This window comes from Elgaria multicarinata, chromosome 2 (genome assembly GCF_023053635.1).
Source record: "Elgaria multicarinata webbii isolate HBS135686 ecotype San Diego chromosome 2, rElgMul1.1.pri, whole genome shotgun sequence".
Lineage (NCBI taxonomy): Eukaryota > Metazoa > Chordata > Lepidosauria > Squamata > Anguidae > Elgaria > Elgaria multicarinata.
In genome coordinates, this window is record NC_086172.1 from 6,566,296 (window position 1) to 6,584,842 (window position 18,547).

The 18,547-nt window shown below is 42.8% G+C and overlaps 1 protein-coding gene across 4 annotated transcripts in view; it reads right to left on the bottom strand.

The window, feature by feature from the left end:
* TFAP2B (transcription factor AP-2 beta) overlaps positions 1–18,547 on the bottom strand; it is a 57,320-nt gene that overhangs the window by 14,728 nt on the left and 24,045 nt on the right. For 2 of the 4 annotated variants that reach the window (XM_063115962.1, XM_063115963.1), the window contains exons 4-7: positions 17,686–17,748; positions 11,461–11,680; positions 8,203–8,321; positions 965–1,106 (exon numbers count right to left, since the gene is read on the bottom strand). In XM_063115962.1, the coding sequence (XP_062972032.1) occupies positions 965–1,106; positions 8,203–8,321; positions 11,461–11,680; positions 17,686–17,748 (544 nt within the window). The remainder of the gene's footprint in view (positions 1–964; positions 1,107–8,202; positions 8,322–11,460; positions 11,681–17,685; positions 17,749–18,547) is intronic. The other 2 variants (XM_063115964.1, XM_063115965.1) reach the window with 1 other exon arrangement.

An 18,547-nucleotide genomic window follows, 5' to 3' on the forward strand; every position in this document is an offset into this window, starting at 1 on the left:
ACTTCTGGAGGTAATCAAGTCTGGCCTGTAAATTTATTTTGTACCATGTGTAAGCCACTTTGGTGGGAAAGCAATACAGAAGTGTAAAAAAATAAGCAAACCTGTCAAATCAAGCAGTAGTCAAATCTCAATTCAGCTTGCCATGCAAACACTACAAAAATGAAACTGTTAACTAAAGTTATACCAAGGGGAATAAATCTACAAGGAGGAAACAGTTGTGGCAAATTTTGAATGCAATTTAAACTGCTCCCACAGAAAGAAGCCTGCTACACTGTCAAAGGGCGAGGGGGAGGGAAATAAATTCAGGCCCAAAACCCAGGCAATACTTTAAATCTGTATCTAGCAAATACCTCTTTATTTATTTATTTATTTATTACATTTTTATACCGCCCAATAGCCAAAGCTCTTTGGGCGGTTCACAAAAATTAAAACCATAATAAAACAACCAAGGGTTAAAAGCACAAATACAAAACACAGTATAAAAAGCACAACCAGGATAAAAACCACGGAGCAAAATTGATATAAAATTAAAATACAGAGTTAAAACAGTAAAATTTAAATTTAAGTTAAAATTAAGTGTTAAAATACTGAGAGAATAAAAAGGTCTTCAGGTGGCGACGAACGGAGTACAGTGTAGGCGCCAGGTGGACCTCTCTGGGGAGGTCATTCCACAACCGGGGTGCTACAGCGGAGAAAGCCCTCCTCCTAGTAGCCACCTGCCTCATTTTCATTTTTACTCTTGTTCATTTTTATTCTATAGTAGGCCCAGACGAGTAGAGTAGGGGCTGGTCTGGGTCTTAAAATCCTCCTATCCTCCATCCCAATTAAAATTAGGGGCCCTGCACCTATTCTGAAGTTTAAAAAGGCCGTAGCTACTAGATCTGGCTTTAAAATGACATCTGTTTTGGTCCCTCAAGACCTGGATCTTGAAAACAAAGCATGTTCTAGGATGATTTCTACTCACTTTGTGGCAAGCAGCATATTCTTCCTGGAGTGGAGATCAGTGGGGTCTGTATGTTGTCTGTTCAGGTACTCAGAAACAGCTTTGGCTGGGAACTCAGTTTCACAGATGTATCCAAAATCCCGAGCTAAATGTACAGCTTCTCCTGGGGAAAGACGAGCAGCTTTGATCACCATAGGTCAACTAGGTTAATGCAATCTACAATCCATCTAAGCCAAAGCTACTACTTATTGAGACAAATTTATCATCCAACCCTTAAATTTGTCAGGCCAACAACTAACTTCCCAGGATGTGGGATACCAACTGCTGTGCCAAGGGAACATCTCATTAACCGTTACGTTATTCTGTCATTTGCAGTTATCCCGCACGCACATCCTGGATACTGTATGAGACTGCTGGTCATACAGAAGGCAGCAGAGTTCTTGAAAATGAAATCTATTTTGATCCTTGGAGAAATGGCAGTCAAGGTAACTACATCAGCTCAACTGAAAGGTTGATCAGGTTGAGCCAGTTTAAATGCCATAACACCAATATAACTTTACAGTGTAAGACATGCACTGAACCAGATGTGTAGCAGTTCTGTTCCACATGGATGTATTGGTAATACTATGGAAAGAGTTGCTCAGTTAAGTCCTTTGAAGCCCCATTGATTTCAAGGAGAGATATCCAATACTTCCATCCAATTCAGTAGGCATGTGCTCTGCTCCGATTAGAACCGGAGAATCAGAAGCGAATTGGCCTGCTCCGCCTTGCCCAGAGGTGGAGTAGAAGTGGACCGCGGACCCCTAAAAGCAAGGCAAAGAGAAGCGCCCATTTTCGGAGCGATCCTCTTTCCGCGGACCGCTCCGATCGCCATTTTGAAACATTTCGCCCATAGGATTGCATTGTGGAAAAGAAAAGGGGATAACTGTGTTGTTTTTGAAGCTATATTTCTGAAACTTCTTGTGCTTAGAGAGTCATGGCTAGGGGTCATTTTGAGCCTACTCTCAGCTCTCTGCGTGGTGCGGTTTGCTTGCTAGAATTTTTTAAAAAGTAGGGTAAAGGCGGGAAAAAGATTACCTTTTCGATTGCTATGGGGCAGAGTCAACTCCCGGTCATGATCACATGATCCCAAAGTTGGAGGAGGGGATAGGCAAAACGGGTAACTTGGGATTCTGGGAAACTTCTCTTTCTACTCTGAACGGAGTTTTCCCAGTGTTTTTTAAAACAGTAGCTCCACCAGATGCACAAACACATACTAACAGATAGGAAACACACAGCAGTGCTACCCACCCTAACTTTGGGGAACAACTGAATACATGTGGTGCAAGGGGATGAGCTCCCCTAGGGCATGTGGACGTGCCCTCACTCTCCTGTACTTGGAGGGCCATCAGAGCCCTCCTAAAGAGTAACTCAGTGGAGCAATGCCTATCATGAGTTGAAGTGAGCGTCAAATGGCTGATGCTTCCCCCTTTGGGCACGTCCACCACCACCCTCTTACTGGTAAAAGACAGATATAGCCTTTTTAAAAAAGTTTTTCTTGTTGTTTATTCAGCAACACTGCTGCTTTAAATTCCACCCCTCCTTTGTTTGTTTGTTTATTTATTTATTCCATTTTATATGCATTACTGGCTTATCCTTGGCTCACTTCCTTATGCCCCCAGAAATGTCTGCTGCCTGCCTGCCTTCCCTCCCACCTCCCCTGCCCGCCTCGCAGGGATGGTTTGTGTCTGGCTTTGACTCAAGGGAGAAGTCCTTCCTGTGCTCAATTAGACTTTTGGAAGTTCCAAATCCATTTTTCAAGTGTGGAAGAAGATTCATATTTAGGTTGATCTCTCTACTCCCCAATTCATGGCATGTTGGGATTTCCTTTGAAATGGCCCCATTGAGTGTCTGCAGGTTTAAGCTCTGCCAAAAATCAGGGGATGATGGGATTGCCTTGTACCTTGGCATGATTGTGGGTCTAGATGGCATCTGTGAGTGTGCCCACTTCCCTTTTTTTATCTGTCCAAATGTCAGAGAACAGTCCATGTCTACAAATGGGGTGCCCGATTTTCATAAATTCCCCAAAATTCAGGGGATGATGGGACTGCCTTGAGTCTTGCCGTGCATGTGTATCCCTGGATAAGCTATCATTGTGGTGAGTTTGAGGTTTTTAACGTGCAAATTGACGGAGCTATCGAAAGGGGTGTGAATGGGGTGCCTGATTTTTATAAATTCCCCAAAAATCAGGGGATGATGGGATTGCCTTGAGTCTTGGCGTGCGTGTGTATACATCCATGAGGTGTCATGGTGCCAAACTTGAGGTTTCTAACTTTAACAGAAAAAAAGTTGTATACTTTTTTAGCTTAATGCAAGCCTATGGGGGGGAAACGGAGCTCCGATCCGGATCCGGAGCTCCGCAGCGGAGCGGACATAGGCGGAGCGGGGGCGGAGCAAAGCGGGCCGATCCGCAAATCACAGATCTGGAAGAGAAGCGGAGCAGGGGGTCCGTGCACACCCCTACTATTCAGCAGGAGTTGAAGGCTCCCCTTTACCTGGTTTGTATCTTTGGAATGCAATTCTGATAAATCAGATAATTTATCACAAAGACGGGGTGGCCTGTGGCCCTCCAGCTGTTGTTGGACTCCAACCCCCATCAGCCCCAGGCAGCATGGCCAAAGGCCAGGGATGATGGAGTTGAAATCCAACAACATCTGGACGAACCCAGGTTTCCCTTTCCTGTGATAAATTGCAGTTGGGACTTCATACTGTGGACTGTCTCCATCTTCCACCATGACCCTCTCCTTCCCCATAAACATTGGCAAGCATTACAAATAAAACAAGATTGCACAGATGTTGCAACATATTCTTACAACTAGCTATTGAGATTTTGAGACTATGAAATGAGAGATGATGATCTCTACACTCTCATAGCAATGCAAGTCCTCCAATGAAATGAAGAGGAGGAAGAGACATTCAACCAAGGAAAGGAACCTGTTCTTTCCTTGCAGTAGAGCAGCCCAGAAGGGCACTTATTCAGCACAGCCTCACTTAATGTGAACAACTTGAAGGATATTCAAGACATCTGGTTTGTCAGAAATACAAAGCAACCTCTTATAGGGAGTTGCACCTACACGTGCAGAGAGGGAGAACATAAAGCACTGGGCAAACCAGAAGTTTCTGATGGCTGGATTTTAGCAGCACAGTAACTCGGCAGTCCTTCCATTCGAGCTGGAGCTTGACCTCCAACTGTCAATTTTGTTCATTTTTCACACAGCCCTGAACTGTGTGAAAAATGAATAAAAGAGTGCCTCTGTGCATGCACAGTATGTATCTTCCTCCCTCATTGCAAGTGGCTTTGGACGTTTGCACAACACGAGTCCAAAGGCACCCTGAGTTATCATGAGTCTGACACACCATTGAGGAATTGGATTGGGGGGGGGGATAAGCTGTGCTTTGCAAGCAGGCTTGAGCCCCCAGCAGCTCAAGCACCTGAAAAATTTCCAAATGAAAATGCAACAGCAGAAGGTCACATATGCAAGCATTGTGACATACACATTAAGAAGCCAGATTGTGGCATTTTGATCTTCGCAATTAAGCAAGGAGGCAGTGGTGATGCCCACATAGAGATCTGGGCTGCAGTCAGGGACTCAGGCTACTTAAATAGGGTGACCCTATGAAAAGGAGGACAGAGTTCCTTTATCTTTAACAGTTGTATTGAAAAGGGAATTTCAGCAGGTGTCATTTGTATATATGGGGAACCTGGTGAAATTTCTTCTTCATCACTACAGTTAAAGCTGCAGGTGTTCTGCCCTCTTTTAAATCTGGTCACTCTAGTATAGCTCCTGCACCGTTAACTGTGGTGATGAAGAGGGAATTTCCCCAGGTTCTCCATACATACCAATGACACCTGCTGAAATTCCCTTTGCTATGCAACTGTTAAAGATTCAGGAGCCCTGTCCTCCTTTTCATAGGGTCACCCTAACTTAAATAAAAATGAAGCTTAAGTACAAGTGCCTGCATGTGCTTGCGTTCACCTCTCGTGACCTGTGCCTTGTCTGCTCCATCCCTACCCTCTCTGTGTTGCCTGTTATGCTTGACTCTTTCCTTCCCTCCTCAATTCCCTCCTAGAACATGGTAATGTTTTAGATTGTGATCTGAACCAAAATTGTATTTTTGCTCATGTTGTACTAACAACATAAGAGCAGTCCTGCTGGATCAGAACACAGGTCCATCTGTTCCCACAGTGGCCAGCCAGGGGCCTTTGAGAAGCCTACAAGCAGAACATGAAGGCAATAGCTCCTCCTGCTCCTCAGTGACTGGCATGCTGCCTCTGACACTGGTGGTAATATATAGCCATCAGGACTAATAGTCATTAATAGACATCGTTCCTGAATTAAAACACCATATACTTAATGGTAGTGTACAAATAAGAAATAAATCCAGCTGATCATTTAAAGCAGGGGTGGGCAACTTGTGGTCCTCTGGATGTTTTGGTCTACAATTCCTGTCCCTAGCCAGATAGCCAATGGTGATGGAAGTTGGAGATTGTAAGCCAAAACATCTGGAGGGCCACAAGTTGCCTACCTCTGCTTCAAAGCCCTAAATGGTTTGGGCCCAAATTACTTTAAGGATCACTTTGTCCCATTCCAGCCTGCTCATACTATGAGGTCATCGGCAGAGGCCCTTCTCACTTGCCCAGTGCCAAGGGTGATGAGTATAAGGGAGAGAGGCTTTTTAGTGGTGACCCCACACCTCTGAAATCAGCTTCCACCAGCGATTCATAAAGTTCCTTTTTTGCAGGTCTCCAGGAAAGTGCTGAAGACCCACATATGTTCACTGGCCCTTCGGTAGTTCCTGGGCTGCTGATATTATTGCTAATTGATTTTAATTGATTTTAATTGAATATGTTTTTATTGATATTTTTAATTGTATTTATTTTGTAGTGTTTTTTTATATTGTTGCTGCCCTGAGAGGGTTCTGTCTTTAAATAAAATAAATAAGCCAATCCCATTAGGCAGTTTTTGTCACTGGAAAATAAATCTTACCCTAGTGCACATCTCCCTCAAATATAGCATGAAAGCTATAACCCTATGCACACTTAATCAGGGAGAGTAAGCCCTGCTGCCATCAGTGGAGACTGCTTTGGAGTAAACAGCTATGGGATTGAGTGGTTTCAATAAAAAGAAAGTTATTCTAAGTTTAAATGCCTGCCTCTTCTCAGATTTTTTTCCCACCGCTGTCAAACTACTGATGCCACATGGCAGTTTAAACCCAAAGGAGGAAGAGTGGATGCAAATGGGCACCTGAAGAACTTTTAATTTATAAAAGCAAATATGTCTAATAATTCTAATCTCATTATTTTAAAAGGGAAGCAGAAATGGCCTTCACCATGGCTATTTAATTCTCCTTATGAAACTTGCAAGAGTGACACTAGACTACCCAACTTTTGTGAAATCTGGACAGTGACAAATGGGTGGAGTTTTTTTGCTACAAGCAATTAAGGAGAAAGAGGAGGTAGGGGCAGGGACTGGGGGTGGGGACTGGCTATTGTAAGAGTGTGAGATACTGGGGCACCGGAGGCTAATTCCTAGAAGACAGGCTAAAATTTAGCTCTTTAAAAGCCAAGTGGTTGGTTTCTGTTGACTAATATGTGTGTGTGTGCGCGCGTGTGCGCGCATGTATTAGCACTCACTAATCCAATTATGTTTCCCAGTTAACTTTGAAATCCCCTCAAGATTACAGTCCACAAATGAAATACTTCACCTGATTTGAGTCATTTGGGATTACACTCTTGCATCTTGATGATCTAATATACATTGTTGAAAACAAATCCCATTGATTTGGATTGACATGATGTGCTAGCAATGAATTTAGGACTGTACTCTTAGACCTCAACAAAGGACCACCATCCGCAGACAACTGCTGTTCATCTCAATCAAAAGAAAGACGTCTGACTTCCTCAACCAACGCCTCATCTGTTCTGGACCTGGCCTCCCCTGTTTCTTAATGGTTAATTTGCAGCAGCCATTTTCCTTTTCTTTACATGCTACAGAATACCATAATTTCCCCATTAAATGGCTGCCCGTTAATCAGCCCCATCATAAAAGATAAAAAAATAGGAACCAGGAAATTGTGTGAGATCCAATAGATCCAGCCATGTTTGTTTTTTCAAATAGCTTCTTGAGGGTTGTTTGCACTGCATTTTACCTGCCTTCACCAGAGCATTCTTTGGGCCCCTGCAACCTGTGGGTTTCTTCAGTCAGTAAGTGTTGCCAATTTAGCTGCTATTGATTCAATAGGTAATGCATTTTCTAAAACTGATCTGAAATGTAAGGATTCTTGCATTTTTCTTTAGTTCTGCTCTCTTACTTAAGAAGTGTCCGCAAAATCTATATTAATATCAGAGATTCATGTTATCTACTGATTTGGATATTTCTAGAAGGAAAGCCTCCATTGCTTCTTCGTTAGAGCATGCCTCTGTATAACTGAAACATTTTCTGCAAGGCACAATTCTTCTATGCATATTTATTGGAAAGTAAATCCCACCACTAAGCACCATGGTACTTACTTCCAAGTAAATCTGCATAGAATGGGGGAGTTACTCTGCAAAGCACTTTGGTCTACCTTAAGGCGAATGGCATTTTGCATTCACACCATTTGCAGAAAAAAGAAATCTCCCTCAGCTTTTAACTTCCTTTAAACAGACAAGCACACAAAACCTCTTCCTCTAACCCGAATGGCAATTTACTCAAAGATCCACTCACCACATCATGGTAGATCCTAACAAATGTACCGTTTGACTATTATTTTGTGTTCCATGATTTCAAAAGAACCTGTTAGAATGAATGAAACTCACCTGGTCACTTCAATTGTACAATATGCTGACTGGATCGGATGCATGTTTACTCAGAAGTAAAGGCCACTGTGTTCAGTGGGAATCACTCCAAAGTATACCTAGGAATGTGACCTTAACAAGTTATTTTGATTGCAGGATCTAAACACGCCACAGGTTGAGATATGGATTGGGCCTTGTGTTTAAGGTCTTTAGTCCTCCCCACCACCCAAGGTTTATTATTATTATTATTATTATTATTATTATTGTTATTATTATTATTATTATTATTATTATTTTGCATGACAGATCTTTAATGCCACCACAGCAACAATTTCCACTCAATCCAGGAAACTTTGCGAAATGTCAAAACTCTTCCCAGCCTTAGGAGTAGCCAGGGGGTGGCGGAGGTAAGGAAATCGAAACGGACAGAGGTTCTGCTTACCTTCCACCAGGGAGGTGAGTAAAGTGACATTTGCCGCTTTGCGCCTGCCGGCTGGTAAATTCAAGCCGATTTTTTCTAACCTCTCTCGCAACGATCTGCCCCCATTTTTCGATTTGGCTCTGAAACGGCAAAGAAATGAATGCACTGATTCAAACCTCACAGAATGCCCCCAGGAAAGAAGGGAGGGGGTACTTTTAGGCAGACTCAAGACCACTGGAGCTTGAAGGGACTTTAGCACATGTGCCTGTGCCTAAATAATGCTGAGTGAGGACGTTTTGCCATTCGAAGATGAGGGTGGGCGGGTGGGGGGGAGAGAAAACAAAGAATGAAAAGAATTGGGAAAGTTTCAACCCAATCTGATCCTATGTTTATCTGGGCACGAGTGAAACTTCCAATGTAATCATTGGAAGTGTGCCATAAGACACATGTGTATGTGTTTATTAAGAACTTAACAATAGACAAAGTCAGGGATGGCATGTAACACAGATTATATAAGGATGAAGGTGAAAGAGCCCTTGATGGTGTGACTGATGCTGTTGGGTCCTGTGACAGTGTTGCCTGAACAGATGTGGGGGCAGAGCTGGCACTAGGGTCTATTGCATGGTCTGGTCCCTCTGTCTGTGTCTCTGTCCTGTGTACTATTGCTGGTTAGCATCAATTTCACAGTCTTCCAGAATTTAAGAAAGCCATAAAGACTGATCTCTTCTGGCAGGCCTACCCAGTTGAATTTTAACATGCCTTTTTAATAATGTGCTGCTTTTGCTAATGTATTAGTTTTAAATGTTTTAATTAGTTATATGCATGTTATGGTGTTTGCATTTGTGTTGTACCCCACCTCGATCCAGAGGGAGAGGAGGGTAACAAATAAATAATTAATCATCATCATCATGACATAACCATTGACACCCTTATCCTCCGTAAATTTGACTCATCTCCTTTTAAAATCATCTACATTGGTGGTCATCACCAGATCCTGTAGCAGAGAGTTTCCTAGCTTAACTATGTGCTGCATAGCAGAAATACTTCATTTTGCCTGTCCTCAATCTTTCACCATTCACCTTCGTTGGATGACCACATATTCTGGTATTAGAGAGGAATAAAGACTTCTCGCAATCCACTTTCTCCACACTATGCATGATTTTATACATCCATTATCATGTCCCCTGCCCCCTTAATCAACTTTTTCCTAAACTAAAAAGCCCTAAACACTGTAACTGTCTCCATTCTCCTGTTTAATTTTGGTTGCCTTTTTATGCACTTTTCTAGCTCTACAACATCCTTTTTGACATAGGACAATCAGACCTGCACACAGTGTTCCAAATCTGATTGCACCATAGGTTTATGTAAGGCCATTATGATATTGGCAGTTTTTGCTGCCTTTCCCAGTGATCCATAATACCATGGAATTAGTTTAGGCCTACAACTAATTCTACAGTATTATAAGGGTTGATGTTTTCATTGAGCTATTCAATGCATCCTCAAGATTCCTTTCCTGATCAGTCCCTGCCAGCCAGCTCAGACTCCATCAGTGCATAGGTGAAGTTAGTATGTATGTCCCAATGGGCATCACTTTACCCTTACATTGAACCACATTGCCTGTTTGGAGACATGCTTTTGAAGCTCTTCCTAATCCCATTTTATTTTTAACACCCTGAATAAACCTCACTGTTCCCATTTATGAATCAGTTAAAATGTAGTGGTTCCAATACAGATCCCTGGAGGACCCCACATCCCCTTATTGTGGAACTGTCCATTTATTCATACTCTCTGTTACCCTGTTACTGATCCATAAGAGGGTTCATCCTCTTATATGCCATGACTGAGTTTTCTCAGGAGCCTTTTTGGAAGTCCAAATATACAGTGTCTACCAAATCACTAATGTCCACGTGCTTGTTGACACCCTCAGAGAATCATAGAATCATAGAATAGCAGAGTTGGAACGGGCCTACAAGGCCGTTGAGTCCAACCCCCTGCTCAATGCAGGAATCCACCCTAAAGCATCCCTGACAGATGGTTGTCCAGCTGCCTCTTGAAGGCGTCTAGTGTGGGAGAGCCCACAACCTCCCTAGGTAACTGGTTCCATTGTCACACTGCTCTAACAGTATTTACCAAATAAAGCCCTTGTTTATGGAGAATCCACATTAACAGGGCATGATCTAAAATGAAGGGGAATAAAATAAAATAAAATAAAAATAAAATACCTGACTTCCTCATAACTTACATACTCATAACTTACAACAACCAGCCTATAGTCACCCTTTTTAGCCCTTCAGATATATGATCCTGTTTATTCTTATAGCAACTCCCTAGAGTCTAAAATAAGGCAGCATTGTTAGCTTAAGGGACTTGAGGGGTTGAGGTTCAGAGAGAATGTTTGCTTAAGGTCACCTAGTCTGTTTTGAACCCTGGACAACCTGGCTCACAGATCACATGCCTCACTATTATAATATACTGGCTTGAGTGGTAAATAAGAACTCATAACAGAAGCAGAGCGGACCCGATCCAAAAGGTGCAGATTGAGATCCGGAGCAGATCGGGGGGTCCGTGCACAGCCCTACTTTAAAAGACCCACTCCAAAACTTTGAATTATGCTTTCAAACAGACTGCTAGCCAGTGCAGTGTAAGAACTGAAGAGAGATGTTCCAGGTTGCTAGTCCCAGATCAAGAGCCGTGCCGCCACATTCCGGACCAATTCAATGACAGCTCTATGTACAATGCATTACAGTACTCCAGCCTTTCCCAACCTGGTGCTTCCAGAGGTTTTCTAATCCAATGGCTACTAGTCCTGATGGCTATATGTTACCTTCAGTATCTGAAGCTTGATGCCTATGTATTCCAGTTGCTGGGGATCATGGGCGGGAGGTTGCTGCTGCACTCAAGTCCTGCGTGTGGGTTTCCCCATGGGGAGCTGATTGTTCACTATGTGAACAGGATGTTGGACTAGCTGAAACCTTGGATTGATCCAGGATGGCTCTTCTTATGTTCTTAACTCCTTTCAGTTCTAACCAGCATGCCCAATGGTCAGAAATCCTGGGAGTTGTAAGGCAAAACATCTAGAGGGCACCAAGTTGGAGAAGGTTGCAGTATACTAATCAGTATGGTACCAGTGCATAGTTAACGGAATCCAGGATGTTGTGTGTATTTCCTGTGTTCTCCCACATGCATCAACAGTTACTTACAAAGCTCTTCGCATAGACCTTTACATGACCCCTGTAAATCCCACCCATAAGCACAAATCCACCTGTCCCAAGGCCTTACCTTCTAAGTACTCCTCCAAGGAGTGAGGCATTCAAACATTCTGGAGGTGAGAGACGCCTTTGAACTTCTCCAACAGTTACTTTGTACTTAGAAGTTGAACTGAGTAAGGACAGCCGCCCAGGTACCGAACAAAACACTTCACCTGTGTTCACGGACATGCCACCAAGGAAGCCATCTTTGTTCATCATCAGGGAAGTAACAGATTTTGGAGGAACTGGAACTGGGGTGAGAGAAGAGTACTGTGAGCAAGTTCACACTTCAGAGACCCGAGTCACTCAGTCATAACCACATTTGCTCAGAAGTCAAGCCCATTGATAACTTCAGCCCTGCCTGTTCTTAGATGGCTTGCTGCTACCATGGGTCAAATAGGGCATGGAATGATAAGGTGCTCCCTTCACAGGGCTGATTCTTACATAACTGCCAGTTCACTACCTGAGTGTACAACAGAGAGCTGCTGGGCCACTCCAGTACGGGGGAAAGCCACAGGTGAGGATCCATGATGATGTAATTCTTTTCCAACATGACTATTAGCAGAATGGGAGCAGCTGTTTGGAGTATGACTCCATCCTGCACTGTCCGGTAATATTTGAAAGCCTACGTCATATACATCATATGGACAGTTGGCTACACCAACACTCCCTTCTATGCTGGTGTTATTCTAGTTCCAGGAAGAGGGACCTCTGTCATGAGAAAGAGCCCTCCCAGATGTTTCCAACCATTCACAGCTTTTCTCATCTCTGCAATGTGATAGGCCAATCCTGCTGAGATTTTTTCTTTTGCACAATGATTAGGTCTAGGAACACTGTTCTCTGTTGTATCTGGTCATCCAATTGTCTCTATAGTTCTCAAACCAAGAGAATCTTATATATTTCCCTGAACCAGGGGCTGGTTTGAGCTTATTTATTGATTACAAGTTTATAGCATCAACCAATGAATCCATTAGATAGGGTGACCATATGAAAAGGAGGACAGGGCTCCTGTATCTTTAACAGTTGTATTGAAAAGGAAACTTCAGTAGGTGTCATTTGTATATATGGGGAACCTGGTGAAATTTCCTCGACATCACAACAGTTAACGCTGTAGGTGCCCTGCCCTCTTTTAAATCTGGGCACTCTAGTATAGCTCCTGCACCTTTAACTGTTGTTAGAACTGTACATTAGAATTATCCCAGCATAGTTGACATGCAAGTTTCCATTAATGCTAGGAATGAGCTACAATTAACCCTTGGTTGATTCCTCCTTAACTCTACCGAAGTTGCCCCATTGTTTCCAAGCATACTAGTAATTAAGTAGCAGCTTAATGCAGCAGTTGGGTTTTAGTACACCACTAAATGGTAAAACAGAATGTGTAACCAAGACTTGTCCCTCTTCGACTGCCCCTGCTGCACCCTAGCAATGAGAGATTCACAGCATGACCTACTAACCTACTGAGCCAGAGATCTTGGACTGAAACTTGCTTTGGATTAAGTTACATTCAAAAAGCATTTTAGTTTAACTTGTTTCTGGGGCACATCCATAAATGTAGTTAAGACAGACAAAGATGAACTTCTAGGTTGTTCACTACACAGCTTTAGATTGTGTATAATGCCAAGGAGGGGGGAATGGTTATACTCAGAGTATAATAATAATAATAATAATAATAATAATAATAATAATAATAATAATAATAATAATACCTCTTCTAGGCTCTTATCTATTTATAGAAACTGTAAAATACCATGTGCACTGAAGACACTGTATATTAAAACATACTTAATGTTTTCTAGTATAATTTCACCAATAGGGAAAGAAAAAATAAAAATAATCCAAGGAGTCTCTAAATTTGAGTGGCTTTCTCTTTTTATAAGTTTAGCAGCTGGATCACTTTTGCATTGGACTGGTTTGATATTCAACAAAAGTTTTATTTTAAAAAAAATCCAAACAATTTTACTCTAACCTGGAATTTATGAAAATGTTATTTGTTCTTTGACTTAGCTTATTAGGGGAGACGAGCAACAGAGAGGAAGAATCTTTCCAATTCTGAATGAAGCAGAACTGATTGCCCCAGTTTCAACATATCTAGAATTGTAAAATACTACTACTACTAATGAAATGCTGTTATTTCCGAAAATCCTCTTGGATAGTTAAAATTATTTCTTTCAGGAAGGATAGTTATTATAAGAGAACAAAAACAAATTTTCTTCCTATATATAGACATGGGTATAAAGTTATTCTATAGCTCACGAGTCAAGAAATAAATGGAAGCAATTTCCTCATGACATGAGTTTTGTTTACTACTGAACTTAAATAGATCCTTCATAATTGTGTGCCCATGTGTAACTTATGATTTACAGCAGGTGCTCTGATCAATCAACCAATCACTTTAATTTATACAAAGCCCCCACTGCATTTTCCTCCACTTGTTTCATTTGCTGCCAGTAATTGATAACAAACCATACTTAAGGTATGTTTTATACAAGAGTTAATAAGAGCTGGCAGCGGCTGCTGCTGCTACTATTGCTGCTTCCTTGAGATCACTGCAGCTTGATATTACCTATACAAAGTGGATTTTCAAGTTTTAGGACTTCTGGCTTCCAAAAAGGAGGGGCAGTGGTCCTACTCCTACACACAGGTGCAACGGGACACTAAACACATTGCAGGTCCAAATTCTGTATTATTATTTATTAACATGTATCTACCACCTTATCTACTAAAAAAACCCAACCCTTAACATTGTGAGAACTAGTACATTTTACACTGGTTCTCATAAACAGCAGGGGAACATGGTGACTGGACTGTACCACTTCAAACTGTAAGTGGGGACTCAAATGTCTGAATGCTTTCCCATAAAAGGGGAAAAAACACATATAGAAAACTAGCTATCAGGGGGAAAGTTTACTATAATGTAACCATCCCCCTGACATGCTAGATTTCTATGACTAAGGCCTTAGCTAGACCTAAGGTTTAACCCGGGGTCGTTCCTGCCTGCTTCCTGGATCCCCTGTGTGTCATTTACGTGAACAGAGATGACCCCAGGACAATCCCGGGATAAACCTTAGATCTAGCTAAGGCCTAAGAGTGCAGTTCAAGGAAGAGCATTCCATCAAGTAATGGAACCTGCAGGATGAAGTGGGACAGCCCTGTCAGAGGTTTGCCGCCTCTTCCACTATTTTTGAAAACTAAGTCACAGACTGCAAGACCCCCTTGTGCCTTTTAAACAAAATCCCAGCTTGCATCAGCTCTATACGCAGGACTGTCCTAATATAGTCCACCATCACTATGCTAAACAGATCACAGCCTGAACCTTGTCATGTGTATACTGAAAAGTACGCATGGTTTTAGCGGGACAATTTCCAGTTACCCATGCCTAGTATAAAAGAATTGTTGCTCCATTTAGAAAGCCCCCCCCCTCTCCCTTTTTTCTTCTTTTTTTTTAACAGCAACAGAATCAAAGCACTGGAGCGGGGGAGTAAGAGCAGGCGTGTGTGTATGAATTACACCATCTCCTGGGCTTCCCTTATATAAGATCGGTTGTCTTACGGGCTACCAAGTGCTAACTATTGGGAAAACGCCAACTCTGTAACCTCAAGGCAGAGGATAGACAAAATAAGCTTTCCCTCAGGTTTTATTACAAAATATTTCCTACTACCACACCGGAATCCCACAATAAAGCGCTGTAACAACTACAGAAATCCCAAACCCGGGTTAGATTTCACCGATTCGTGCTGCCGGGTGCGGATTGGACAGAGATTTCAATGTAAACAAACCGCTGTGAGCGGTTTTCCCTTCTGAGAGACGAAAATTGGCTCTGTTTCCGATTGCGGGGTTTAATCTCGTTTATATTTATGCAGTTTGATCTATGACTCTACTAGGGTGAAGTTTTTAAGACTTAAGCCAACTCATTTCCCATCCTAAACATATTTACTTGGACGCGAATCCCACTGGTTTCTGTCAAACACTTACTTCCATTTAAGTGTGTTGGACGGAGGCAGCGAAATATTTAAAGGGACAGCCTGCTCTCACGCCTGGTCTCACGCTCGCCGGGAAATTTCATTGTCTGAACTGGGATTAATGTTCTAGTCGAAGGGTTAGCCGCATCCTTCACTGAGAGGAAGAACTCTACACATGTTCAGAGGCACCTTCTTCCTATTAAACTGAATTTCCCAGAACTTATTCCTTTCATTGTAAACAAATTCCAGGGGGCACTTCAGATTCACCGTTTATGTCTGTTTAAGATCTCACTAGTATAGTTTCATGTAATGTGTATCGCATCAGAGTTACTTCCTTTTATGATTAAAAAAAAACCTGATGGGGATATAAAATTTTAATAATAATAATAATAATAATAATAATAATAATTAATAATAATAATAATAATATACCACTGTCCTGCATTTTTAAAGCAATTTATATACCTCCATCAGGGCTTTCATGATCAAAGAAGAAAATTAACATAAGTCCATAGTGAAATATATTAGAGATAAACGTTAAGACAAAACGAAAGGCCGCGAAATCCGGCCGAACATACAGAAGACAGCGAAGTCTACGGAATCTCGGCTGGATCGAAATAAGGCGAGTCTCATAAGTGAAATCCAGCACAATGGGGTCGCCCAAACTGATCACCTAAGAACAGGAAGCAATGGGGTATACAAAAAAAAAAGTATTTTATTCCAATGAGATTTGTTATTCCAACGCGACGGGGCAGAACCCTAAGATACACTGTTATGGAGATTGTCTTGAAGAAGGACCTATATGAGATACGAAATGCGTTGGAACAGTAAACCTCTTTGCAATAAAATACCTTTGGGGTCTCCTCCATTGCTTTTTGACGTCTCAGACCTGACCTGGTTGTTTTATAACCTCCCTGTGTACGGACTTGCAAGGGGGCCCTCGTCATCCTACTCTCCTGAAGACAGGTGACCCTAAGCCCACCGTCTGCCCCTCCGACCCTGAACTGGGAGAGTGTGGGCTCATCACTCACCATGTTGTCGGCTAGTCAAACAGAAAGAAAGGTCCCGATTTTAGAAAAGAAAAGAAAAGAAAATGGACCCAACTGGACCCTTTCTGCCTCTTTAGCTGCATCCATGACGACAACTGCACTGTTATAGCGCAACCTATACATATCGACTCAGAAGTAAGTCTCACTATTTTCAATGGGGCTTCCTCCATAGTATGTTCGAGATTGCAGCTTTATCCTGAAAGTGGCTCAGAGTGTAATCCTAGGCATATTTAGACGGGGGGGGGGGGGGGAGTCCTACATTTCCCATCGTTCCCCAGCCAGGATGCTGGCAATTGTAGTAGGACTTCCTTTCCTGTCTCCACATGCTTGCGCCTTGAAGTCCAGCGTTCCTTGTCCCTTCCACTAGCCATGAGGGGCGTGTGGGCGAACAGCGCTGACAGATACGTATAGCTTGGAATGGCAGCCGTATTAAATCCAAGTTCGCAAACGTCGTTCTGCCTCCCTGGCCTTCTCCAATAGCGCTTCCGCGGAAGTCCAGGGAGAGGACTTGGGCCTCCCAAACTGCCCCTGCTACTACGGCTGGAACGAAGTACGCCTATGCAGCCCGATCTTATACACGTTTACTCGGGAGCAAGTCCCACTGTGTTCGAGGAGACTTCCTGCCAGAGAAGCGTGCACAGGATTGCAGCCTGACACCTGGAAGTCAGCCCAGTACAAAACAATGGAACTCACTTCCCACGCTTTTAGGCTAGAAGGCGGGTCTGCATGAAGTTAAAAGACGGTAACCAGGAGAAGAGCCCTCAGACCAAAGATCCACCCACTCCTGCTGCTTTCTCTCTACAGTGGCCAACCAGAAGCCCCCGGGGAAGTCCACAAGCGGGACACGGATGTAACTTCTCCCTCGTCCACGCCCCGGTAGTGGCTTAACTTAGTTTCAGATCAGCTGACTGGCAAACATCTCAGGCAGTGGGGGTCTGGTGGCTCGTATTTCGGTGGGGCTGTGATTCCATTCTGTGTTTCGGTCAGAACCAACCAAAATTCTAAAGGAGCCATCCAAGGTGCTGAACCCATTCTGGCTGGTTCTGACCGAAACCCAGAATGGATTCAGAGCCCCACCAAAATCCGAGCCACCAAGCCTCCACCAGTTCTAAGCATTCTTTCATAGTTGGGCAAATACTTTCATATCCCTCAGTCGATTGGCTGGTAGATCTGGATATCAGAATCTCATCAAACCCATTCTCTGAAATAGTAGTAAACCATTCAGGCTGCAACCCTATGCATACTTACCTGGGAGTAAGCGCCGTTGAACACACTGGGACTTACTTCCGAGTAAACATACATAGGATCGGGCTGGACATGAGAGGAAACAAACAAACAAAAAGTCTCTGCTTTATGTAAAATCTTCATCTAAGTCACACAAGTTGCGATCCTAAACCACCATCGGAATGAACAGAACTTGCCTCTAAGTGATGAAATCCTAAGCATGTTTAGACAGGAAAAAAAGTTCTACAACTTCCAGCATTGCTGGGAACCCCCCCCCCCCCACACACACACACCGTCTAAACATGCATAGGATTGCTCCCTAAGTAGATGTGTTTAGGATCCGAGTGTATTTTACACTGCAAAGGGACATTTACCTAGACGTTGTTTGCCTTGTTTTGCCCACTTAAATGTTTTTGGGGTGTTTTTTTTTTTTTTTTTTTTTTTTTTTTTTTTAGCAAAGAACATCTACACCCACGCACATATCTCCGGTGTCTTTTCCCTCCATCTATCTCCTGTCCCAGGTGTGGTTGCGCCTGCCTCCTCCTGCCCATAGGAAAGAAGCAGCCCTTCTGTAAACAGCGAGATAACTTGTACAAATACTTCCAAGCGCACCAGGGGCTCCTGCGAGCTTCTACAACCATATCCATTGCAATTTCATAGCTCCGGAGATGTGAGCTCTAATCTCCATTCCATCTTTTGTAAATTACCTAATTCTCCCTTTAAAAAAAGAAAAAGAAAAAACGGGGCGGGGGGGTGAGGGGGGGAAGCGAGCCTCTCAAGGAGGAAACGATGGGGATCGAGTTATCTAGATCTGTATAATTACTTTAATATTCAAGCTATTGCCAGAGGTGATGCAATTTGGAGATTTCAGTTACACAAGATACAC